The 27,779-nt window shown below is 45.2% G+C and overlaps 1 protein-coding gene across 1 annotated transcript in view; it reads left to right on the top strand.

The window, feature by feature from the left end:
- Positions 1-4,605: 4,605 nt before the first annotated feature.
- The window catches only part of IREB2 (iron responsive element binding protein 2), a 46,213-nt gene continuing 23,039 nt past the window's right edge, over positions 4,606-27,779 (top strand). Inside the window, exons 1-8 of the mRNA XM_068275809.1 lie at positions 4,606-4,919; positions 17,176-17,236; positions 17,885-17,974; positions 18,087-18,252; positions 20,693-20,830; positions 21,361-21,573; positions 21,662-21,731; positions 26,223-26,406. Of these exons, the coding sequence (XP_068131910.1) occupies positions 4,863-4,919; positions 17,176-17,236; positions 17,885-17,974; positions 18,087-18,252; positions 20,693-20,830; positions 21,361-21,573; positions 21,662-21,731; positions 26,223-26,406 (979 nt within the window). The 5' untranslated portion in view covers positions 4,606-4,862. The remainder of the gene's footprint in view (positions 4,920-17,175; positions 17,237-17,884; positions 17,975-18,086; positions 18,253-20,692; positions 20,831-21,360; positions 21,574-21,661; positions 21,732-26,222; positions 26,407-27,779) is intronic.

A 27,779-nucleotide genomic window follows, 5' to 3' on the forward strand; every position in this document is an offset into this window, starting at 1 on the left:
TCAGCAGTGATGCTCTGGGAGACATCTCAAGCTCACTCCAACCTGAATTATCGCAAATTCTTTCTGTTTTAAGAAAGCAAACTTTTGGTTTTCTTTACTCAGGAAGAAATGTACTTCTTATTTGTATGAGTTTTAAATTTTAAGATTTTCAGGACAGTTGCTCTTTAACGGCTGGAGAGCCAAGTTTGCAGATCACTGCCCTAGGTGGTGGACTGCTGGTTTCTTATGAACTTATGACATTACAGTGCATTGGAGTCACTAACCAGCTTTGAACGCTACTCTTTGAACTTTGTATTAAACTGCATCCTGAATAGTAATAAGGATTGAGAGCGCTCTACCGCTTGATGAAAGTCTCTCCCATTCCTGCAGCTTTATAATATCTGTGGGGGAGGCTTTTTACCTATATTACTGAGCTAGCCTATATTTATACAGTTCCTTATATGTGTGAGAGCTGATAAACACTGTTTTATAATATGAAGTTTATTAATACGTCATTACTAGAACCTTTAAGAAAACGCAACAGGGGCAGAAAAAACACCATTACATACCACAACACCACTCACAGCCACAGCCGGCCACAACAATACAGGACTAAGGGATCAGCAGCATGAGGTCAGCAATTTGCAGGGTAAGCCAGAGCCTTGGCATATAACTGAGACCCCTATGCAGCCTTACCTGGTAGTCTACTGGTCCCCCTATACAGCATTTCTTGGTGGTCTAGTGGTCGCCCTTTCCTTATGCAGCATTCTCCGGTGTTCTACTTGTCCCTCCTTCCACTATACAGCATTCCCTGGTCTTCTAGTGCCCCCCCCCCCCCCAATCAGCATTCCCTGGTAGCCTACTCGTCCGGTCGTAAGCCACATCGCAATCTCTATGCTGTGGTCCTTACAGTTTTCCCTGGTGTTCTAGCAGTCCCCTCTCCTGTTACAGTATTCCCTCATAGTCTAGTGTTCCCCCCTCCCCTGCAGGATTCCCTGGCAGTCTAGTGCCCCCCCCCCCCCCATGCAGCATTCCCTGGTAGTTTAGTGGACCCCCTTCCCCTATACAGAATTCCCTGGTGGTCTCCTCTTTCCCAAATAGAGTTCCCTGGTAGTCTAGGGGCCCCCTTTCCTATATAGTGTTTCCTGGTAGTCTAGTGGTTCCTTTTCCACAATACAGCATTCCTTGATCGTCTAGCAACCCCTTCCCCCCTGTACAATGTTCCCTGGTGGCAGTGGCGGCTCCAGCTTCAGATTTTTGGGGGGGCTCAAAAGGGGCTCAATGGCTGGAAGGCGGGGCTCATACCGAAAAATGGGTGTGGTCATGCAACAGAATGTGGGCGTGGTCATGCAACAGAATGTGGGCGTGGTCATGGGTGGGCCAAATATACATGACTTTAGCAGTGGTGTAAAAACTCTGCCAGGGAAGTTTGAGCTCTGCCAGTGTTTCCCCTCAAAATACATGTAATCTAACAGCATTTCACCAAAAATACACGTAATCTGGCAAAGGTTCCTCCAAAATACAGATAATCAATCATGAGGCCTCCAACTAATGACAAAATTCTGCAACCATGAGGCTTTGTAATGACAAATACAGTACAATAACTGAGGCCTCTAAGTAATGACAAAATAAGCAATCATGAGTCCTCTAAGTTAAAAATGCACATCAATATATTTCCACACACAGTAGGGGGTAGACAGAGACAGAGGGTGGGCGGAGAGGTGGAAAGAGACAGAGGGGGAGAGAGAGTGTGCAGAAGGAGAAAGGCAGTGGGGAGATAGGGTGGGCAGAGAGGGGGAAAGAGACACAGGAGGGAGAGAGGTTGGGCAGAGAGGCGGAAAGAGACAGAGGGGGAGAGAGGGTGGGCAGAGAGGTGGAGAGAGACAGAGGGGGAGAGAGGGTGGCCAGAGAGGTGGAAAGAGACAGATGGGGAGAGGGAGTGGGCAGGGAGGTGGAAAGAGACAGAGAAGGAGAGAGGGTGGGCAGGGAGGTGGAAAGAGACAAAGGGGGAGAGAGGGTGTGCAGAGAGGTGGAAAGACAAAGGGGGAGAGAGGGTGTGCATAGAGGTGGAAAGACAGAGGGGGAGAGAGGGTGGGCAGAGAGGTGGAAAGAGACAGAGGGGGAGAGAGGGTGGGCTCCTCTGAGGACAGTCAGTGACATGACTATGTACTCTGTAATGTGCTGCAGAAGATGTCAGTGCTGTATAAATACATAATAATAATATGGTAGGACATTAGACTATGACTATGGTGGTACTAGGATTAGATTGTGAGCTCCTCAGTGACATGACTATGTACTCTGTAAACTGATGCAGAGGGTGTCAGTGCTACCATAAGCAACAGCATAATAACCTTTTAAGAAATACATTTCTCTCAGAGTCTGTCAGAATCACTCAACACTCACCCCTCACTAGGCCTTGGCTTGGAATGCTGTTGCCTGTGTGGCTGTGGTGTGCCTGGCCTTGTCTCTCTCTGGCTGGCCTGGAGTCTGGTGGTCGGATCGATGGCGGCAGCGGGCCTGACCCCCGTTCATTGTTTCTCTCGCTGCCTGGCTGCTGGAGCTGGCAGGGCCTATGGCTTGCCGGCGCTGCTCCTCCGAGTCTCCCACTCTGTCTCCCTCCTCGCTAGGCATCGCGGTGGACAGGGTTTCCCTTGGTGGCTCGTGGCTGCTGGGCTGGCCTGGGCTGCTTGGTTTGCTGGCGCTTCTCGTCCTCCTCGCTCGTGACTGGCTGCTGAGCCGGGCTGCTTAGCCCTCTTATTGGGCAGCAGAGAAAGGCGATCAGTCATTGGCCGAAGGGGGAGAGGAGGGAGGCTGAGGGAGGGGGGAACGAAGCGCAGCATGGCGCGGCACACATGCGCAAAAGAGATTATTTAAATTTATGACTTTTTTGACGGACACATGCCCAGGAAATTATACGGGCAATATGGACAGCGGGTTTTTGAGGGTTTTTTTACTGACAGTCCGTATAAATACGGACGCTTGGCAACCCCTGAGCACTCTGCACTCAAGCTGGCCATGGTGGGAGGGGGGGCTTTAATGGGGGCTGACCACATGACAGCTGGGGCTGAAGCCTGGGTAAGCCCCAGTGTAGCGCCGCCACTGCCTGGTGGTCTAGCACCACCCCTGCCCTATACTGCACTCCCTGATGTTTTAATGGTCCCCCTCCCCTATAAAGAGCTATTGGATGGTCTAGTGTTCCTCCTCTCCCCTATATACAGCATTCCCTCCAGGTCTAGAAACCCCCATCCCCCATATACAGTTCTCTGGTAGTCTAGTGGTGCCCCTCTACTTTACATTTTTCCATATAGTCTAGTGATCCCTACTTCCCTATACAGCATTCCCTGGAAGTCTAGTGGCCCCTCCCCCATACAGTGTTCCATGGTGATCAAGTGGTCCTCCCTCCCTAACAATCATTGGTGGTCATTGTAACACAGGACAGTCCTGGTAAAATTGGGGCAGTTGGGGTGTATGCCCATTGCGTTGGACAGTACAATGAAAAGGAAACACAGTGCCATTATATTGTAATGGTACATTCCCATCAGCACATTAGCAGTGCAGTGGAATCCATCAGAATGTTACCAGACAATGGCTATCATTCATAAAGCATTCCCGCATGCGGAAATGCTTAATACCGCTGACATTACCGACCACATTGCAGAATGTCAATTCATAAAGGCTCTTTCCGCATGCGGAGCTGACATTCCCGTGCAGAGTGATAACTTACCGCCTTGTGCGGTGTTGATACGCAGTTATCCAGAAAAAGTAGCAAAATGTGCATTCATATACATTTCCGCATAGCGGTATGCGGAAGGGGATTACCGATCCCCTGGATGTAGCGGGAAGCTTGCGGAGTACTTGTAAGTGAATGGGACGGACCTCCCAAGCAGCAGAAGAGAGAGCAGCGCACGGAGGGAATCGGGCAGCTTTTCTGTTTCCGCACGCCTACTGCCCGCCTACCGACACCATTCTCCAGAAAACCTCCGCACTGCTATAGCACCAGGCACCATTTTTATGAATAACCACCAAGAAGGCTAAACTACCGACGGCGGTATTCTCCCGCACGGGTTCTCCTTACCGCCACCAAGTTTATGAATAATAGCCAATGCCTGCCTACTTTTCATGTACTGTAGCCTTAGCGCACAATGTTACTTTTCCCCTCAGTTATGTTGCTATCCTTTTGTGTAGTGCAAAACCCTAGTTAGGGCCCTTTCACATAATGTGCAGTGCTGTCAGTTATCACGCCCTGCAGTGTGCTCCCTTTCACAATACCAAAAGCGTTTCTGCTGGTTGCAATGTAGTATGCCCAGGAACATTTTATCACACTACACACACGATTGAGGCCAGAAACCCACTAGGAGCGATTTTCTGAGCGCTTTGCGATTTGAAAAATCTTGCTAATGTCATGCTATGGGTGTGATCCCACTTTAGCAATGTGATTTTATAAAAATCCCCCATAGCATTGCATTAGCACAGGCTTTTTCAAATCACTAACGATTAGTAATCGCTCCTAGTGGGTTTCTGGCCTTAAAATGGGTTATATGAACCGCCAATGTTTGCGCTAAACTGACTCCATCGCAAGTGCACAAAATGACGTTCATGCACACGTTGTCCAGCTAACATAGTAACAAGGACAAAACAAATGGAATGAGAGAGTGAGAAGACCAGGCACTGAAAAACCACTCAGGCCCACATGACATCCCTTTCACTTACTAGATGAGCTTTATAAAAAGCTAAATGCAACCTGCTGTCAGACAGACAACGTCTGTCATATTTACGCGTGTGTAAATAAGCTGCGGCTTCGCTGTCTCTTTGAAACATTCTGAATAAAGTTTCTCAGGAAAAAATGTTGACGTCATCAGACTGCTGGATCCGGCGGAGGCAAGATGGCGGCCGCTGGATCGGGGGTCGGTGGGGAATTCGGGTTCTCTACGGCCAGATCGGTAAGTTGCGTGTGCGTCAACTAAATATTTAGCTCTACGTCAGTATAAGCCCTATGTCTTTCTGATACAGACACCTATTTGTTGTGTTACTGCGTTGGCAGCTAAGATATAATGCTCTGTATTTTGCTGCCCTCTCTGTGCCTCAGCCTTCATGTTGTCCCCTGTCTGCGTTTCTTATCATTCTATCTGCCATACACTGCGCTCCAGCCACCTTATTACCTCAGGAAATATATTCAGCACAACTCTGTGCTAAGCTAGAAAACAACCCTATTTGACTTTGTATTTCTGAAATGTACAGCTGTGTCCTGTATATTGCTTTGTGAGCTTATGGGGTGCTCCTATGAACACCGATACGAAATGTCTACAACCCTGCTTACTTATAGTGACACTGTCAGAGAAAGAGACCTGTCAGAGAGTGCATGATTGTTGGCTTTTGGGCTCTGTTGCAGATCATTAGAAAATACTGCTTTTTATATAATTCACCTAAAATGAATATGTGGGTCTGTTGTTCTGACACACCATGGACCTGATTCTGTAGCGGATGTAATGGCGCTAGCCTAGTTAGGGAGGGGTCCACTTCTTGCTATCAATAATCTGGACTCAACCACTAGTTTGTAAGAAATAGGGGACCCAGCAGGAAAAGCTATTGACACCACCAACGGAATAGGTTTAGTAAAGTTGGGTGAGCGGAGCAGGGGCGCCTCTAGCCATTTTGTCACTCCAGGCGAGAAACCCTGTGGCGCCTGACCCTCTCCCCCATGATGAAAATTGTAATGCGGCAGTGTTTCACCAAAAAATAATCGTAATAAGGCAGCGTTTCACCAGAAAATACATGTATTGCGGAAGCTTTTCATCAGAAAATAATCGTATTGCGGAAGCTTTTAATCAGAAAATAATCGTATTGCAGCAGCGTTTCACCAGAAAATAATCGTAATGTGGCAGCATTTCACCAGAAATTACGCGTATTGTGGCAGTGTTTCACCAGAAAATACACAATGCTGGCAGTGTTTCACCAGAAAATACACAATGCTGGCAGTGTTTCACCAGAAAATACACAATGCTGGCAGTGTTTTACCAGAAAATACACAATGCTGGCAGTGTTTCACCAGAAAATACACAATGCTGGCAGTGTTTCACCAGAAAATACACAATGCTGGCAGTGTTTCACCAGAAAATACACAATGCTGGCAGTGTTTCACCAGAAAATACACAATGCTGGCAGTGTTTCACCAGAAAATACACAATGCTGGCAGTGTTTCACCAGAAAATACACAATGCGGGCAGTGTTTCACCAGAAAATACACAATGCGGGCAGTGTTTCACCAGAAAATACACAATGCGGGCAGTGTTTCACCAGAAAATACACAATGCGGGCAGTGTTTCACCAGAAAATACACAATGCGGGCAGTGTTTCACCAGAAAATACACCATGCGGCAGCGTTTCACCAGAAAATACACATAGGCAGGGCTTCACTTTCATGAGGCACAAAGTGGGACAGAAGGAGGCACAGGCAGACAGAATAAGGCACATAGGGCGATATAGGAAGGCACAGGACGACAGAAGGAGGCTTGAGGGTCAGGAGGCACAAAGGAGGACAGGAGGCACACAGGGACATGAGGCACAATGGGAAACAAAAGGAGGCACAATGGGGACAGAATGAGACACAGGACGACAGGAGGCACACGGGGGGCACAATGGGCAACAAAAGGAGGCAAAATGGGGGAAAGAACAAGACACAAAGGAGGACAGAAGAAGGCACAGGAGGACAGAAAGAGGTCAACAGAGGGGCAGCAGCAAGTACAGAGGGGAGGCACAAAGGGGGGCAGAAGGAGACACAAAGGAGGAGGAAAGGAGGCACAGGGAGACTGAAGGAGGCACATGGGACAGGAGGAGGTGCAGAGGCCAGGAGGAGGCACAGGGGACAGGAGGAGGCACAGGCCAGGAGGCGGCACAGGGAGACAGGAGGCACAAAGGGAGACAGAAGGAGCCACAAAAGGGTGACAGAAGAAGGCAGAGGGGGATGTAAGGAGGCACAGGAGGCAGAGGGGGACAAACAGAGGCACAGGGGGACAGAGGAAGGCGCAGGGGACAGAGGTTGCATATGGGGACTGAAGAGACAAAGGGAGACAGGAGGCACATGAGGACAGGAGGCGGCAGAGTGGGACTGAAGGAGGAATAGAGGGGCAGAGGTAGCACAGGGGGACAAAAAAGGCACAAGGGGACATGAGGCACGGGGGGACAGGAGGAGGACGACTAGGTGGCACAGGGGGACGGCACAGGGGGACATAAGGAGGCACAAAGGGAGGCAGAAGGCATAAAGGGAGACAAAAGGACAAACGGGGGTCAGACATGGCACAAGGGGCTGAAGGAGGCACAAGGAGACAGGAGGCACAAAAGGGACAGAAGGATGCACAAGGGGGGGAGCGGAAGGATGTACAAGGCACAGAGGGACACAGTGGCAGCTGCCTGCAACTTACACTAAGCGGATATATTAGAAGCAAGTAATAGAACACCTGTGGAGGTGGGGCTTAGGGTGTGTGTCTTCATCCAGGGGGCGTGGCTTAATACAGCAACATGGCGCCCCCAGGACCAATGGCACTCCAGGCAATGGCCTGTACTGCTAGTAAACAAACACACTACCAGTATATGCCGTTCAACCACCTGATATTTGAGAATCAAAGGTTATTTTTTACCTTGATTGATAATAATTGAGTCTGTAAAAAAAAGTTGTTTTTTTTTTGTAGCACACCATATTAATGCACAATTTTTCATTAAACGGGGTGTTACCCCACAATGTCTCAAACAGAAAGTCTCAGGGGACTGCACACAGACCAGAATATAGCCAGTTGACCATATCACTCCCTCAACATGGGGAGAGGCGGGCACGGACACCTACAATGCCAAAAGATTAAAGCATCTAATATGCTAATTGCCCGTCAAACGTGTCCGCATCACCCCATGCGCTAATATCACAGTGGTCAACAGCAATAAAAATGTGCCCCCCCCCAAAATGGCCTGTACTGCCTATGCCCAGGAGCAGAGGCGGCAGCCGAAGCGAATGCTGTACCTGAAGCCCAGTGTCTAAAAGCCTCTGACAAGGGTTCTTGTGTTTTTTTTGTTTTTTTTTAATTTAACGTTAATTTTTCCTTTTGGGTCCTCTATTTCTTACAAACTGGTAGATGTAACCAGGTTGCTACTAGCAGGAAGTTTTACAATCATAAATACTGTCTATCTCACCCTATGCATAACGGTCCCACACCATATCTTTATAGGGGGTAGGTCACAAATTCCGTAACAACTGCCTCAAAAAAGTGATTGTGACCACCCAGGGGATACCAAAATATCAAATGCTTTATTGTGCACACATATGCAATTAACAGGACACCTCCATCTTAAAAACAATTAAAAACATGTGGAGCGCTCCGTTCAGGCATAACCCAGCATACCACAGACACCCCTCATCCACACTGGTACCGGTACCAACTACGATATCCTCAGAGTGGGGAGACAGATACCAATTGCTGTCCTCCAGCAAAGTGACTTGGTTGCATTAAAATGGAAACCCTTTATTGAGCTGAGGATCAAGTTCATGCAGCAGACCTGGCTACCTCTGTCTCCCCACTCTGAGGATATCGTAGTTGGTACCGGTACCAGTGTGGATGAGGGGTGTCTGTGGTATGCTGGGTTATGCCTGAACGGAGCGCATATGTGTGCACAATAAAGCATTTGATATTTTGGTATCCCCTGGGTGGTCACAATCACTTTTTTGAGGTACTAGCAGGAAGTTGCCATTGGTACATGAGGTTTTCTGCTCGGTCCCCTCAGCTAGACTAGCACCCATGGAATTGCTGAACCTTTGCATGTTGATCTTACTTGCAAAGGCAGAAATTATAGATCCAATTGCAAACTAATGCTGGGCATACACAGGTCGATTTTGAGCCATTAAAATGGCTCGAAAGATCATTTCCGACATGTCCGATTTCCCGCCTGATCATTTTGCCTCTCGATTCAGGATAGCCGTGAATGGAAAAAGATAAGAAAAATGAGCAGAGGGTAAGAGAATCGACTGTTTAATTGAGCAGCGAAACGATTGAGCGGGAGAATTGAGCAGCAAAATCGAGCCGTGTATGCCCAGCATAACATACAAAGTGCATAAAATCAGCTGATTAGCATCTCTTTGACAATCTCTGCTGCTAAGGTTTTTCTGCAGTATCAAAACGAGCAGTACTTGTATTCCTGCAGAATCGTTAATGAAAGCCTATTGCATTATTGAGCAGAACCTCAACAGTGACATGAAAATATCCTAAATGCCTAAACATTTGAAGAAAATTGTGGGGCATGTAGGATACTCTTTATCTAGCTATTTGTGTTGATGCAATGTTGACATCAGTGTAGCTCCAGGAGTACAGGCATTCCATATGGGAAGGAGGGAGATGTTACAGGCATTCTGGCCAGGGACTGGGACAGCCAGCACTTTGTGATGCAGTTTGGCGGATGAACTTACAAATCCTCATTCAACTCGGGATTTGCTGGTTTGGCAAAGGGCAGAGTTTAGGGTTTCAGAACTTCTGTTTCTTTAGGCTGGTTTCACAGTAAGACGTTACAGGCGCACGTTAGTGCAGCCTGTAACGCAGCCCACCACACAGCAATGAAAAATCAATGGGCTGTTCAGAGTGCCCACGTTGCGTTACATTGTAACGCAGCAAGTTAAAAGAAAGTGCTGCATGATGTGCGTTATACGTGGCTAAGCCGCGTTAGACTGTTTGCACGTGCTCAGTGATGTTGGAGGAGGAGGTCTCCCCTCCTCCTCCACGGCCAGCCACATGGCTAGTTAATATTCACTGCACTGTGACGTGCAGTGTTTACTTCCTGGAGCTGCCGCTCTGTGCGCTGATTGGCTGGCGGGACCACGTGATGCGGATCACGTGGTCTCCGCATCGCACAGCACCGCACAGCACAAAAAAGGCGCACCAAGAGCTGCATAATGCAGCTCTTGGTAGCGTCCTCCTCCAGCACCACCAGGCTTTGCGTTAGGGGCACGTTATGCGACCTATAACGTCCCCTAAAACGCAACGTCCTGGTGGGAAAGAAGCCTTAGGCTCCCAAGATGTAAATCTGGCTCTGAACTAAGTCTGATGAAGGCTTATTAGCCGAAAGCTTACTTCTTATTTACCTCTGTTAGCCAGTAAATGGTATCATCCTCATTTGAAACTTCTTGCATTAGTTGCAAAGCGGACAACTTTGTAACATTTTAGAAGGAAATGTACAGGTGGATGGGGGTCATACTTAGACATCGCATAGACCTTGTAGTCCAAGTTGGGCCATGCATGCACATTTTAGATGTGCACAGATTTGGTATTTCTTGTATACACAGTTTTAATCTAGTGCACCCAATTAATGGGGTAAGTAATTTACTTGGCTTGTAAACTAGAGCCCCCCTTAAATGGAGTTCAAATTTCAATTATAATTATTTATTACATCAGGATGTAGTCACTTATTTTTCCCCTCTGAAATCCCCCATTACCCTGGAATGCACATCGGAAAGAGTTTTATTTTAAATCTGAAATGGCGTGCTTACTGTTTTACTCTTTGTAAACTGTTATAAATTTCATTCTGTTGGTTGTATGTCCTGAAGACATGTTATCACTTTATTACACATTTCACCTTTACACACTGTTGTAAAGCCATGTGACTGTTATCTTCTGTGCCAGACATGTCTGTTTTCCAGCTTATACTGTGTGGGTTAATCAGTTTCTAGCAAGTGAAATGTTAAACTGTTTGTGTTTCGTTTTGTATTGCACCTCAGAAATTAACTTGAAGATTGTAAATGTAGATGTACACAAATTAATCTGTGGTGAACAGTAAATGTGCAAAACTTTCAGCGTTCATTACAAACTGTCAGTAAATAGGGAGGCATACGTGAATGCTTATAATGTCTGTTACAGGCATAGTGTAACAATGGGTGTCAGCAACCAGAGAGAATCTGATTATTGGTGATCTGCAGTATCACCAAGAATACAGATCTATACCTGATTATGGATGATCTGCAGAATCACCAATAATACAGATATAGTACTAACCTCTAGACACCTGAAGCGTGTAAGTGTTTGGTGTAACAGTAGGAATTGAACCACCGGGGTAGCAGGTGGTCCAATAAGTAGAGAAAGACTCTACCGTAGTCAAGGGCTCCAGGAGGGAGAGTCCCCGACTGGTTTTGCAGCAGGGCCCCCCTCTGAGGAGCAGAGGGGACCCCTGCAGGAGGACTGAGCACCCAAAGGTTGGGTGACAGCCATAAGGGTCGGGCAGGCCGGGTCGGCAACACACAGGCAGATAAAGTACAGAGACAGGAGACAGATTCGGTAACCAGGGACAGGCAGGGTCAGCAACAGTAGATCAGATGTGCGAAGGTACCGAATCAGAAAACAGAAGAGAAGTCAGGAGAGATACAATTTTTATAAACAGATATCCAATAATGCCTAGTCTTGAGTGTGAGGTCCGTGGTCTCACACCCAGGGGCTGGTCTAAGTAATAACACATATGATATACAATATTCCTAGTCTGGGGTGTGAGGTCCGTGGTCTCTACACCCTGGAACTGGTCTAAGGAATAACACAGATGATATACAATATTCCTAGTCTGGGGTGTGAGATCCGTGGTCTCTACACCCTGGAACTGGTCTAAGGAATAACACAGATGATATACAATATTCCTAGTCTGAGGTGTGAGGTCCGTGGTCTCTACACCCTGGAACTGGTCTAAGGAATAACACAGATGATATACAATATTCCTAGTCTGGGGTGTGAGGTCCGTGGTCTCTACACCCTGGAACTGGTCTAAGGAATAACACAGATGATATACAATATTCCTAGTCTGGGGTGTGAGGTCCGTGGTCTCTACACCCTGGAACTATGCTAGAGAATACACAGATAATAATACAGTGAACTGGCTAAGTGTGGATTCCCAGGTCCTCCTGGTTCCACCACACTGAAGCATCTGACTAAGGTCTGAGTGCTAACACATAGGTATTCTCAACGCCAGACAACCAGCAACTGAACAGCAAGAGATATATATATAGTAAAGCGCTCCACAGCGCCGCCCAGCTCCTGCCCAGCTCATCACCTGCTGAGCGGGGATCAGCTGACCGCCTCGATCAGCTGACCCTTCTCCTATTGGCATAAAGAGCCTGTCTTGCGGCGCGCGCGTATCTCATCTGTGTGCACTACTAGGTCCAGACAAACCAGAAGCATGTTGCTGCGGGGAAACCGCCGCTCTGTGCGCGGATTCCGCCGCCTCACTGCCAGAACGCGCAGCGGTTTCTCCGCAATCCGTCACACATAGGTAGTCAAACATGCAGGCAAAATGCACCCGAGCTCAACTTCCAATTTTTTTTGTGTCAAGATTATGTTGTAATCACTTCACCTGCCCTGTGCCAAGGATTGCCAACCACCATTGTCATGTACCTCGGAGGAAGGGGGGGGGGGGGCGGTTATTGACCATAACGAAGAAGACAGCTTCTCTTGTGACTTACTGTCCATATGCCCTGGAGTTGGATCAGGGATTTCTGGGCTACCAGGGGAAGTGCACCTAGAGAAGCAGAGGCATTCAGTAGTCAGACGAGCAGGGGATCGTCAACACTGTGGGTGATCAGCCAGGCAAACGTTTAGTAAAAAGGCACATAGGCAAACCAGGATTGGCACCAGAGTGGATAGTTGTACAGGTTGCATACACACAGCGGACTAGCGACAGTTGCGTCAATGTTGGGCCGACAGCTGTTGCCGGTGATTGGCCGCGGCAAACGCCTGGTGACAGCAACGACTAACGGCTGTTCGGGGTGCGCGCATCATACAGACGGGCGATCTGTAGCCGCAACGCGCGCGTGCCACGTGGTTGCGGCGACAGTTGTAGCCCGTGTGTATGAGGCTTAAATGTTGTTGTTTTTTTCTTATAGGTGCAGGCAGGTATCGGGGCTATTAGGGGGAATTAATGGGAAGGGGGGGAAGGAAGAGGAGCCCTGCCTATGCGTATTTTCTGGTGAAACGCTGCCGCAATAAGTGTATTTTCTGGTGAAACGCTCCCGCATTGCGATTATTTTCAAGGGGGGTGGGGCACAGGTTTTCTCACCTGGAGTGACAAAATGTCTAGAGGCGGCCACTGCTGTTGATCCAGATGAAGGTGAAAAACCCTTGCAAGGCATGGTCCAATTAAAGGGATGATAATAAAAAAAAAAGCTTTCCCAACTTGGTAATGGCAATCAGCCAGATGGCAATCAGATAAAATCAGTGTCAACATGGGTTGCATGTATCTGTATGTAAATAAAGTATGTCAGGAATGCAGTAAGCTGTTGCATGTGATGTAAAGCTACAGTTTTATACTAATTACTGCAGAACACTCAGTGGCCAAAAAATTAGAGACACCCCTTATTTGAAATTAAACCAGTCCAGCAGTGATGTAATAACGCAGATTTGCTTATATAACGTATACTCAGCTTTGTTATATATTAATATTTTGGATCATGCCTATATTCTAATCTTAAAGAGAACCTGTACTGAGTAAAAATATTTAAAATAAACACATGAGGTAACTTCAAATGATCATTACATAGTTACCTCACCATCAGTTCCTCTCAGAAGCTCACCATTTTCTTCTGCCAGTCATCCCTTCCAGTTCTGACAATATTTTGTCAGATCTGAAATATATCAGTTGCTGTCAGTTATAGCTGAGAGGAAAACTGATGTACCAGGTAATGTCTATGTTTCCCTATGGCTCAAGTGGGCGATTGCTGACCAGAAAGCTGTTATGGGTAATGGCCATTTTCAAAATGGAGGACGGAAAATTCCCTTGATCACAGTGAACAAACAGGACGCGAGACAGGAGAAAGACACTTAGGAGTAGACTACATGGAAGTTAAGTATGACTTATGTATGCTTATTTTGACTTTTAATTTTCAGTTCAGGTTTTCTTTAAGTGTCTGTCTGCCCCACCCATTACCTGTTCCTGTTGCTAGTGTATCTAATGTTGGGAATACACAGGTCGATTTTGCCGCTCGTTTTCCAAAATCTGGGAATGAGATGTCTGACAAGTTCCAGTCGAGGGCGTTTTCAGCTGATGCATTTAAATATAGGACAATTTGAGGGCTGATTTTTAAGGCCCCTTTTAAACTTACTGTGGCAAGTCGCAGTACTCTCGTCCATCGCAGCTCGTCACTGTGCCCATAATGTCTGTGAGGTATGACATATTGCCTGCGGTGTGACGGTATGCGCAGGAATAGCTCTGGGAGCCAAAGAAGTAACACAGAAGCAGCAGGGCGTTACTGTGGTAATCTCTGAAGTACCACGGAAGACGTGTAACTTTTCGGCTGGTGTGATTATTTCAAATAGCACAGCACATCATTGTAAAAGGATCCTTTGTGTTACACATGAGCAGGACCACAGAAGAAACTGATTAATCATTCCAATTATGTAGACTTGCCAGATATTTCCAAGTTTCTGAAGCAGAATTCACACCTGGTCATTTGGTGAAATCCTTTGACTAGAAGTGAATATTGTCCTATGTGTACATGGCCTTCAAGGGACACTAGTGAGAGGATATGTGAAAGTTGATGATTCCTTTTTTTTTTTTTTTTTTTTTTAAACTACTGTTTGCCCATTTCCTGGCTGTCCTACTGATCCTGTCTCTAAGGTTGAGTTCACACTACGCTTTTTGCATTGCGCAAAATTTCTGCATGTGAACTCACTTGCTCAAACAATTTTATGAGCCTGTTCATATCTCTGTCTTGTAACAGATCGGGTTATCCTAACTCGCTGTATGCAGTGCATTTCTGGATAACATGTCAATATTTGCACACTGCATAGACATTGACTTGGCTTTGAAATAACGTGTCTTATACCACGTGCAGTGTCCATTCAGTACATATACATAATGTGTATGTTGTGCAACATACACAGTGTGAACCCAACCTAATACTTTCAGACGAGTATGAACCTCAAATGCTGTGATAAATCAGCCCATATTAGCCACATTTTTGTTCCAGGTGATTCGAAAGCTACTGCAGCCAATAAGATCAGTATAACTGCCTGGCTGCTAGAATTCTTTAAAAGGAAATTACACTACAGTGTCCCTTTATGACAGGACTTAGCACATGCTATATAGTAGAATTTTTAGATTTGACTAAGATCATTAAATACCAAAAAAAAAGTATATTAAAAAAAAATAGGTCACCTTTGTTTATTGTTTAACTGGTGTGTTTATGTACCAGTGATCAGGTGGGCCCATACCTTGCGAGAGCTTTACAACTACTACTGTAGTATAGAGCTTGCAGCTGTGGTGGTGCAATTGATCTGTCCTAATATAAAGTGGGGAAAATGTGGTGAGGTGGGAAATGGTCAACATTGGGTTAAAAAAAAAACAACATAAAATGGACAAAAGCAGAAAAACTTATTGGGACTTGGCATGTCCAATCATCCAGATAGGCTTTTATACACATACTCTAAAACAAGCTTCATGCACATGCAGCTTGTTTTAAAAAAATATGTAAGTATGGACTTAGCTTATTGTCCTTTCATCTCCATTCTGCTTTATTGAAATGCCTAGTATAGGCTTCAATGCATCGCATGGCAGTAAAGGTGCCTACACATGTCCAACTTTACACCTGATTGTCGTTTAAACTGGTCATTTGAACTACTTGAAGTGCAAACAACAAGTCATTCAAACGTCATGTACACAGTGAACCACAAAGTGTCTGATATGCTAATTTACCTAATTTACATATCGTTTAACCAACTTGATAATTGAAAATGGACTGGATACAACACTGGACTAGATTATATGACTGATCAAACGGCTTGTTTGAACGTCTATTAGCTGGACAAACTACTAAAAGTCTTCTGTACACCTGTACAGACCTAAAGGCTCATACACACATCCAACATGCACACAACCCCATGACCAACATGACAAACCATACAACCTGTTAAACCACAAGACCTGTAGGTCACACGCCTAAACGTCTCCAACCAACCAACTCAATTAACATACTGCGCATGCAAGAGGACTGACGAACTACACATTCAAAACAAGTACAAGTCTTTCAAACAACTTGTACATTGCATGATATCAGACCAACATAGATCCAACTGTTGGAATGACTTGAGCTGTGTCTTATCGGTTGTTTGAACAGTAGCAATTAACTTTTTTTTTTTTTTTTTTTTGGTTGTTTCAACAAAAGTTGTTTGATAATTGTGCATTTAAAAGACTTTTGTTGAGCGTGTGTATGAGCCTTTCGTTTGAACGACAGTTGGTCCAACGAATCTGCTGAGCGAATCAGGCAAACAGGCTGTTCTCAGTCTCTCGACAGCACATACACACGTCCAACTTGTCGTTCGAACAACAAGTCGGTCGACAAGTTGTTGAAAAAAGTTGGACGTGTGTACGTACCTTTATACTTTAGCTAGAGTAGCTTTCTTGTAAACAGTCACAAACAGACTTAAAGAGAACCTGAACTGAAAATTAAGTCAAAATAAGCATAAACGTGTTATACTTACCTCCCGTGTAGTCTACTCCTTGAACTCTTTCTCCTCTCCTGTTTGTCCACATATATCAATGGAATTCTCTGTCCTCCCTTTTGAAAATGGCCATTACCCCACCCATAACTGCTTCCTGGTCAGCACACTGTTAAACTGTAATATCGCCCACTTGAGCAATAAGGAAACATGGACATTAGCTTACACATTCAGTTGTAACTGACTGCAACTGTTATATTTCAGTTCTGACAAAATATTGTCAGAACTGGAAGGGATCACTGTAAGAAGAAAACGGTGAGTTTCTGAGAGGAACTGATGGTGAGGTACGTATGTAATATTCATTTGTAGCTACGTCATGTGTTTATTTTCAATAATTTTACTCAGTACAGGTTCTCTTTAAGCCCCATACACACACTCAACAGCGGTCTTTTATGCAGCACAATTATCAAACAACTTTTGTTGCGAAACAAGTTGAAACAACCAGAAAAATGTTCTTGCTATTGTCCAAACAACTGATAAGACGTCAATGCAACAGTTGGATTGACGTCTTATCAGCTGTTTGAACAATAGCAAGCAGCTTTTTCTGGTTGTTTCAACTTGTTTCACAACAAAAGTTGTTTGATGAGTGTGCTCCATGAAAGAACGCTGTTGAGCATGTTGAGCATTTATTAATATAAATGTTGCTTTTGGCTGAAACAGTTATATGGATATAACTCTTCCGTTATGTTTTGTTAAGGATGATAACAAGTGTGAGCAGACAAGCAAGAAAAAGATGAATAATTCTGCCAACTTGACAGGTAATTTTACTGCTTTATTTAAGTGAATATCCAGAAACTAATTTCAGTCCAGCTGTTTATGTTGGAAGGAATAATGTCAAACATGTAAGCTTGCTTTCCCTGTTTTTTTTTCCCCCCTTTTCTTGTTCATCCTCAGTCTTTATAGCCAGAACTATCAGACTGGCTTGCCAACCAGGTGCCAAACACTGGATTGGTGTAGGTGTTTAATTAAATGAGTAACAAATGTCCCTTCTCCGTGCAACCAGTTTCTCATGCAGGATGAACTGGACAGTCTGTACTTACTTTCTAGGTAGTCAGTCCTTTACTATCATAAATTACAAAAAAGGGACATTTTTATTTACAATTGTTGCAGGAGAAAACCTGAACGTTTGACTCTAAAGGTGCGCACAGACACACACACTATTTGCGTCATGAATTCTGTACAGGCACATTGCTCGGGTATGCCTAATGTACTTTCTCTATGGATGTGAAGGGAGAGATGGTGGCCTGCCTAGATCCTGTGTGATGCTTTCCTTTTATCTTTTTATTTGGAGCCTATAAATGTGTTAGAAGAGACAGAAGCCTGTTAACTTTAAATAATAGCGACTCAGAAATGACTAAAAAATTTTACATGAACAATGGTTTTAATTCATTGTTATTATTTATTAGAAAGTCCTTTCAAGTACTTGGTAGAATCTCTTGATTGTGGCCCGGAGAAGACCTTTTTCAATGTATCGAAACTGCAGACATCAGATTATGGTGAGTAACCTACGATCGTAAAGTGTTCTTGAGAAGGAACAGAGTTTACAGTATTGTGATGTATAAAAGAAAAAGAAGGAACCGTGAAATAAGTCTGATCATTTTGTCACAGTCATCTTGCCATACTGCATCCGTGTGGTCCTGGAATCCTTAGTGCGAAACTGTGATGGGGATTTGATAAAGGAAGAGGATGCCATGAATGTCTTGAAATGGAAGAATAGATCTGAGAATCTCGAGGTTCCCTTTCTTCCAGCCCGTGTAGTTTTGCAAGATTTCACGTGAGTACGGCTTGCTGAATGGCTGCACAATATCGGGGAAATAGTCCCAAGAAAAATATTTTTTTGACTCTGTTGCAAAATGTCCGTATTTTAGCTTCACTGTATGAGAGAATGACCATGATTTTTCCACATCCCACACCTTTTTAAACCTAAAAAAGAAATTTCCCCCAAAACAAGAAAGGATCCCTGATCCATATGTAATCTCCTGCTGCCAGGATGTTATGATCTTCTGCATGGAGAATTCTGCAACTGTGCAGCAGCAACACTTTCCGTGTTACTCTTTAGGATGGGAAGTGACACATGCTATACCCCTCTTTCATTTTGTTTTCTTCGACAGAGGAGTGTAGCTATTAAAAATGGGAGACCACACTAGTGCTTTTGAATCTGGCTTTAATTCCGTTTTTATAAATTTCCAGTAATGCAGAAATTCTTACAGCAGAGGAGGCATACTCTAACCAGGACGAAACCCTTTCCTAATCTTAAAGTGAACCTTCAGACTAAAAATCTACTCGGCAGCAATGAAAAGGTTTGGTGTTTAACAGTTTCACAGCATCAGATCTTTGTTTTTCTTATAGAAGTCTCATTTTTAGCTGCATTTTTAGCTAAGCTCCGCCCCATCAAAGAAAACTCCCCGGGCTTTTTTCCCCTGATGCTGTGCAAAGCATGATGGGATTTCTAATGTTGTTCTCGTTGCCTAGCAACTGGGAGGGGTGATTAGGACACAGGACAGTTGGAACTGTGTCTCATGCTCCCTGTCACTTTCTTTCAACCAAAAAGATAGCTGCCCTCATGAAATCAAACATTTGCCTGTTCTTTTAAAACAGGGTGGGTAAGAGATTATATTATCTATTTTAATTAACATAACTAATGTAACTCAATGACAGTATGTTTGTTTAGGCTGAAGTTCCTCTTTAAAGAGACTCTGTAACCTCAAAAACATCCCCTGGGGGGTAATCACCTCGGGTGGGGGAAGCCTCCGGATCCTAATGAGGCTTCCCACGCCGTCCTCTGTCCCACGGGGGTCTCGCTGCAGCCCTCCGAACAGCCTGCGACAGACCCGACTGTAAAATCAATATTTACCTTTGCTGGCTCCAGCGGGGGCGCTGTGGCTGCTTTCCGCTCCGAACTACACGGAAATACCCGATCTCAGTCTGGTCCGCTCTACTGCGCAGGCGCCGGAAACTTGCGCATGTGCAGTAGAGCAGACCCGACGGCGATCGGGTATTTCCGCCTACTTCGGAGCCGACAGCCATCAGAGCGCCTGCGCAGGAGCCGGGAAGGTAAATAATGACGTCATCTTGTACGGAGGGCTGCAGCGAGACCCCCGTGGGACAGAGAACAGCGTGGGAAGCCTCATTAGGATCCGGAGGCTTCCCTCACCCGAGGTGAGTACCCCCCAGGGGATCTTTTGATGTTACAGATCCTCTTTAAGGTTTACTTATTATTCTGGTGGCTGCGAGAAGCATTTCAGCCTCAGAAGGTGTGGTCTCAGGACTCCGACTCAACCTAGTCACATCCTGACACCATAAATCGGGTCTCTGAGGGAGAAGCTTACTGTCTTTACTTCTCAGAGACCTCGGATAAGCAAGTTTCTTCTTGACCCCAAATCTGAGCTACAAGGCTAATATAGTAGACTCTGTTATTCGGCACTGATAGGGATCAGTTAATGCCAGATAAGCTTTCTGGTTGCTTGAGACTCAGTGTTAAAAATAGGTCTAACCAATACAGTACCATACCCCACTCTATATACATAACATAAACTCTGTATTAAATGTTATAATACAAGAAGTTTTGATTCAGAATGATACCATTTATTGGCGAACATGAAAGAAAAAGAGTAAGCTTTCTGTTAACAAGCCTTCTTCAGACCCGATTCCAATGTAGAAGGCTTATTGGCCAAAAACGTACTCTTTATTTTTTTTATTTTTTTATTTTTGTTACCCAATAAATGGTATCATCCTGATTAAAACTTCTTACTTTTATGGCTAACACGGTACAATGCTCTTCTGCATGTTAAAATACAATAATTGAAAGTATATTAATCTTGGGAGAGCTGCGGAGCCCAGTCTTCAAGCACATCAGAGCCCAAATACAGCGTAAGATGTTGGCCTTCACCACAGTGAGTACTGCCAGAGATATGTGCTGGTTAGCACAGGAGAGTTCCAAATAACTGCGACTCTACTGTAGTGGCATTTTCTTCCCGTCTCCCCAGGATACGAGGAATGTTGCTTTGCAGGTCAAGTGATTTTCTAAGAATTTGTCAGTACAGACTGGTGATGCTGGAAGGCAGATAGGATTTGGGTGAAAATAACATACTTTTCTATCTATCCTAGTAAATAATAATAATGCAAGATATAACATGGTCAGATATTGTCCTGGGTTTTATTTATGTATCATTCTATGTATTTTACATTTTTCTTTTTTTTGATTGATTTTCTAGGGGTATTCCTGCAATGGTCGATTTTGCTGCCATGAGGGATGCTGTGAAAAAATTGGGTAGAGATCCTAAGTTAATTAATCCCTTCTGTGCTACAGACCTCATTGCAGATCATTCTTTACTGCTGGATTTCTCTAAATGGTATGGCAGGTTACATTATCAATAAATACTTTCAATTAGTATTTATTATAAAGATTGTTCAAAAAATGTGGAGATTGTGTTTATTCTTTAGAACACTTGTTTAGTAAAGACCTGTGGTTATTCTGCGTAGTCATGTAACCTTTCCTGTGTGTGAACTGCTTTCTTGTGAATTAATGTGTACCAGAAATCTGCTTCCCCTCTTTCTAGCTGAGTTGGTGCACAGAGCTACTGACATGCCATAAGATTAGTGCTAAATGTCTGTCTGTGCAGAAGCCTATGCTTCTGAGAGTCCAAGACCAATAACTAGATCCATTCATCCATGAATGCGGTTTGATCCTGTTTTGTGCATATGAGTAGATTGTCTTCTGTCCCAAACATCCAATCATTATCACAGAATACACTTTATTCTACGTAAAATAATGGAAACTTTCAATAAGTGAAATGTGCTCAAATAATGTCCCCATAGTGGGTCCTAAATTTGTTGCGTTTATGCTTTTTAAAGTGATCTGTTGTGTTTTTCTTCATCTTAGTGCAACACAGAGTGCCCCAGTATCGGCTTCCACAGAATTGCATAAACCTTCCTCCAAGCTTTCTCCAGCCAAAGCAGCAATTCCTAAACCTCAGTGCAGAGGCCAGAGTGGCTGCAAGAGTTCATGTAATGTGGGGCCATCAGGCAGGAGCTCTCGGGAACAGATTGAGAACACCCCTTTTCTGTGTCCTTTTCATTTGCAGCCCGTTCTCGAGTGAGTTTCAGTATAGCCTTGTTATGGAGCGTTTAATGATTTACTAACTGTTTGTTATATAAACCCTTTTTCCTGTGTCCTTTTATAGGCCAGAAGCTGCACTGAAAAGTCTTGAGATTGAATTTAACAGGAATAAGGAGAGACTTCAATTCTTAAAGGTACATCTTAAAAAGTTCTTATTTTTGTGTCATGCCAGTGTTTAGGCTGGGCAGAGAAAAATGTTCTGTGTGATGTACACCTTTTCTGATTCAGTCCCATCAATTAGTTTGAGCTGTGCCACTAATGCGTGAGATCCTCGAGGACTGGAATTGGTCAGCCCTGATGAAGTAAAACATCTGTTGAACACAATGCTTCAAATATTTTTTTTCCCTACAGAATATGGTAGCTGGCAGGGGTGCAGGCTCTGTTGGATATCGCCATAGAGCCAATGCATATATTCCGTAATATTCAGCTTATTAGTGTCCGCTGTTTCAGTTGGGCACTTTCCTGTTATATAGACAGGCACCAGTATAGTGTATACCTGACCTCTGCTCATCATCAACCTAAGGATGGATGCTTATTACTATTATTATTTATTGAATTTATAAAGCGCCAACATATTACGCAGCGCTGGACAGTAAATATATACAATGATACAAGGATGACAGACATAACAAGGTTATACAACATAGAACAAAGTTATACATGCAAATTGTACAAAATACATGATCATGCAATATGGGCTGGTTAGGTAGGCCCAGTAATACAAGTACAGGCTGTCATAGGACAGGAGTACATGATCCTGTAGATTACACTAGGGAATGGAGGACCCTGCCAGAGGCTTACAATCTAAAGGGTGGGGTTGAAACACTAGGTGGGGCTGTTAAATATTCAGTAGAGAGTTACTGTGTGGTAGAATGTGGGTAGGCCATCATAAAGAGGTGGGTTTTGAGGGCTTGCTTGAATGAGTTGAAAGAGGGAGCAGGTCTGATGGGTGGTGGAAGGGCGTTCCAGAGGGTGGGGGCAGCTCTTGAGAAATCCTGCAGATGGGCATGGGAGTGTGAAATGTGTAGGGTGGTGAGGCAAAGGTCGTTGGAGGATCGGAGGGGGCGACCTGGTGTATACCTGTGAACAAGCTCCGAGATGTAGGTAGGGCAGGTTTTGTGCACAGATTTATACGCCAGGCATAGAATCTTGAAAGTTATCCTGAAACGGATAGGGAGCCAGTGCAGGGATTCACAAAGGGGAGATGTGGATGCGGAGCGGTGCGAAGAATGGATGAATCTTGCAGCTGCGTTCATCACTGATTGCAGGGGGGCAGTGCGTTTCAAGGGGAGGCCAGAAAGGGGAGAGTTACAGTAATCAAGTCGGGAGATTATGAGGGCATGGATGAGCAGTTTGGTCGTGTCCGGAGTTAAGAAGGGGCGGATCTTGGAGATATTACGGAGGTGGAAATTGCAGGCTCTGGTGATGTTTTTGATGTGTGGGATGAAGGAGAGTTCAGAGTCCAAGGTGACACCCAGACAGCGGGCCTGGGAGGTAGGGTGAGTGGTTGTGTTATCGATTGTCAGGTGGAAATCTGGGAGGGGTGCAGCAGCATGGGGTGGAAAAATCAGGAGCTCAGTTTTGTCTAGGTTAAGCTTCAGGAACCTAGCAGACATCCAGGAGGAAATTGCTGAGAGACACGTGGAGACCTTGTTTATGGTGGTGGATGAGAGATTGGGGGGTACGGAGGTAAATCTGCGTGTCATCGGCATAGAGGTGATATTTGAAGCCCAGGGAGGAGATAAGCTTGCCAATTGAGGAAGTGTATATGGAGAAAAGAAGGAGGCCCAGAACAGAGCCCTGGGGGAGCCCAACTGCGAGGGGGGCAGCGGTTGAGGAGGAGCCATTGAAGGAAGTTGTGATGGAGCGATTGGATAGGTAGGAGGAGATCCAGGTCAAGGCAAGACCATGGATACCCATGGACTGTAGTGATTGGAGGAGGAGGGGGTGGTCAACAGTGTCAAATGCTGCGGAGAGATCGAGGAGCAGGATGGAATAACTGCCTTTGGCTCTGGCAAGGATAAGGTCGTTGAACACCTTGCTGAGGGCTGTTTCAGTTGAGTTTGCAGGTCGGAATCCAGACTGTAGGGGGTCAAGTAGGGTATTGGTGTTGATGTATTGGGTAATGCGTTGGTGGACTAGGCGTTCGAGGAGTTTAGAAGCATAGGGAAGGAGGGAGATTGGGCGGTAGTTTGATGGTAGGGCTGGGTCGAGTGAGGGTTTTTTGCAGCAGGGGAAGTACAGTGGCCTGTTTGAATGCTTTGGGGAAGGTGCCTGTGGAAAGGGAAAGATTTAACAAGGTGGTGAGGACTGGAGCCAGGTCAGGGAAGTGGGGACGAAGAGTATTTGTGGGTACAGGATCACAGGGGGAGGAGGGGGGGGGGGAAGCCGCTAGCAGCAGGCGGCTGACTTCATCAATGGTGGCAGGAGCGAAAGAGGTGAGGGGTGGATGAGACGGGAGCAGCTGGGAGGGAAGGCAAGTGGGCCACCTGAGAGGCGTTGGGAAGGGAGGGATGGAGGAGGGAAATTTCATTGCGTATTTGGTGGTGAAGTGGTTAGCACAGTCGTTGGCTGAGAGGGAGGAGCTGGGAGGGGGAGGAGTGGGGTTGAGGAGGGAGTTAAAGGTAGCAAAAAGCTGTCGAGGGTTGGAAGCTTGGGTTCCAATCAGTGATGCAAAGTACCTTTGTTTAGCCTCAGAGAGGGCAGTGTGGAAGAGTAACAGTTTGGCCTTGTAATCTAGGAAGTCAGAATTGAGATGTGATTTCCTCCATTTCCGTTCGACTGCTCTAGTTTCTTTCCTGAGGTTACGTGTGTGGGTGTTGTGCCAAGGTTGGGGGGGCTTGTTAGGGTGGAAGATTTAGGGGGCAGCTTGAGCCAAAGCAGAGGAGAGGGCAAGGTTATATTGTGCAGCCGCTTCATTGGGGCATGTTAGGGTGGGTAGGTGGGAGGAGAGGGAGAGAAGGGGACTTGCTAGGACATTTGGCCTGAGATTACGGAGGTCTTTCTGCCATCGACCAGGCTGAGGGGTGGGGAGAGATGTTGTTGATGGGAAGATGGTGAAGGTGAGGAGGTGATGGTCAGAGATAGGGAAAGGTGCAATGTCCAGGTTACTGAGGGAGGTGGACTTTGAGAATATGAGGTCAAGAGTATGACCAGCGCGGTGGGTGGGGGAATTTGTGTGCTGAGAGAGACCAAGGGATTTGGTGAGGGAGAGTAGCTGCTTGGCAGTAGTGGAGATAGGCTCATCGATGGGTAAGTTTAAATCCCCGAGTATGATGGTGGGGAGGTCAGATGACAGGATGTGGGGAAGCCAGGAGGCCAGGTTGTCCATAGAATAGGACTGCAAATGAGAAAATCTGAGTGCAATTTTAGGAGGGTTTGGGGGAGGTTACATTTGACAATTTGGGTTAGAAATGTAGAGCTGTTAGGAAGCATGTTGGAGTAGGATAGGGTTATGTGATTGGGGGGGGGGGGTGATGTGGGGTTAGGCTAGCCCACATACAGCTAGAATTATTTAAAGGGGTGTAAAGGTAGCAGTCTCCACATTCCTCTCACTTACTGTTTTCTTTTGAGAAATAAAGTAGATTCCCTTTGTATGCCTGCCATGCTAGCTGCATTGGTTTATAATAAAAATCATCACAGACCTGGGAATTTTAATTTAACATCAAAGTTGAAAATTGTGGATTATTTTGTGTTCTGGTGAAGCATTTTTAATAAGAGAAAAACTTTAGTGTGAACAGGCTTCATGTGATTTAAACCAAAAGCCCTTCATAGCACATGCGCTGCATACAGCTTTTCCTGAGGCCCACTTTTCACCTATTATTGAGGGCACAATTGTGAATATCTGCAATAATGGCATGAATGGTTTTTGAGTTGAAAATGCTTACATTACACTCTTTGTTGAGAAGCATATAGTCATAGTCCTATTAGTTGTGTATATTCAACAACTCAATATTTTGGATGTACACTGAAGCAAAAACAATTTTTTTTTTTTTCGTTTTAATCTTGATCTCTGCTGTAATCCTAAGGGCTCTTTCACATTAGGGCAGATTTTGTGCGTTAACGCAAACGGCAGCCGTTTGCGTTAACCAAGGTAAGATGAAAGTCCATAGACTTTCATTTTACCTTTCACACCCGACACTGCGTTTCGATGCGCTGCGGTTCCGACGCACCCGGGCGCAGTTTTTCATCCAACGCACCTGCGAGCCGGCGTTTTCCGTCGGGTTTAATTACCAGCTACCGCCGCTGATTGCGTCGCACCGCAGATACCCGACGACACGCCGCAGGCAGACAATGCGTGCAGGAGAACGGCTCCTGCACGCGTTGTCTAATGTGAAAGAGCCCTAAAAGCATCTGTGTTGTGAATTCTTTAGCCTGAACCACTTTTCATTTATTTGCTCATCACCTGTACAGGAGGAGCCACATCCCTGAGCTTTTTTTATTGAACGGTCATATTTACAAACGAGCCACAAAGCACAATTTTGCCAGTGCTAGAAATGAACACCTCTCCTCTTCATTGGCAGCACTATTCTTACTTTAGTATGGCACATGCATCATCATTTTACATTTTTTTTTTTTAGACCTACATTTGTTGACTGTTGGATTTTTTCTTTTTACATCCTCAGTGGTGTTCAAAAGCCTTTCATAATGTGACAGTGATTCCTCCAGAAACTGGAACTGTGCATCAGGTGAATCTGGAGTACCTTTGCCGTCTCGTGATGGATCAACAGGATTGCTTATTTCCAGACACTATACTTGGCACTGATTCTCACACTACCATGGTGAATGGCCTTGGAATTTTGGGTTTGGGTAAGGATATATTACATCTTTGCACTGATTTTTTTAATGTGTTTGCAGATTTATTCAATGTTTCAATTAGTAAAAAAAAAAAATACCTGGTTGCCATGCATATCTCTGTTTTTTCTGGGCTACAAGTTCAGCGAATACTAGCATGCAGCCAATAGAGCCAGACGTGGTTAACTTCACACTGTTTCTAGGTCCATGACCAAAAGCATTATGCTGGGCATACACGGGTCGTTTTTTTGTTATCAATCGAGCCGCTGATGGCGCGATTGATAATATCTGACGTGTCCGATGACTCGGCAATTCGATTCCGTGCTCGATCCCCGCGGGCAGACAATAGTGGAAAACGACAAGCAGGAATCTATCCAGACGCGCGGGGGGACACCGCGGGAGTCGATCTGGCGGCTAATCGAGCCGCAGAAACGGTCCGCAGTCCGTGTATGCCCAGCATTAGACATAGGATGTCAGTGCAATGGCTAGCCCAGTGGCATTTTTAATAATCAGCTGATCAGTCAGCAGTTTTACCTTCATATATTTCTCTAACTTCAGGTTGTCGATAAACTGCTTTAGCTTGTTAAAAATGTTTGTGCCTCACCAGAAACCTAATCTTTAACTAGAGCTACTTCAGTTCCCTGGATGCAAAATAAATCTCACATACTCTCCTGTTGTTTATCTGGATTAGGCAGTAATCTGGTGTCTACAGCTGTAGCATCCATTGTCACTAAATTTTAAATTGTCTGACTTTCCTAAATGCTATACTAGAGGCTATCTCCAACTCTGTAAGTGCTTCTAACAAACAATACAATGATTCTGGATAGCTCCCACTTAGGTTGGCTTACACAAGGCAATATTTATTCCCAATCAATAACTTCTCCCCTCAAAATTATCAACTTGCCTACTGACTAGGACCAAATTCCCTTGCCGATCATATGGAAATGGAGAAATGATTGATTTTTTTTTTTGGCTAAACAATTGGATATAGCAATAGGTCGTGCACACAACACTGCATACATGGTAGACAAAAACGCAATGGAAATTGCTGGGAACAAAAGGTTGGAGACCCACCGTACGTGTGTGTATGTACTCTTGGAAGTGCTTTCCGGTCATTAAATGATTCGGAAATCCATTGAAAAGATCAAAAATCTGGCTACAAATCTACTTGTGCCAGGTGTTATGCCGGGTGTACACCATACGGTTTCCCCTTATCAATTGAGCCGCTGATGGCTCGATTGATCATTTCCGACAGGTCCGATGGCCCGCCGGATCGATTCCCCACTCGATCCTTGCGGGCGGAAAATAGCGGGGAATCGAGTGGAAGATAAGCAAGCGCCCGCGGGGACGAGCGGGAATCTATCCAGACGGCGGCGGGGGTCGATCCG

This window comes from Hyperolius riggenbachi, chromosome 3, assembly GCF_040937935.1.
Source record: "Hyperolius riggenbachi isolate aHypRig1 chromosome 3, aHypRig1.pri, whole genome shotgun sequence".
Taxonomy (NCBI): Eukaryota; Metazoa; Chordata; class Amphibia; order Anura; family Hyperoliidae; genus Hyperolius; species Hyperolius riggenbachi.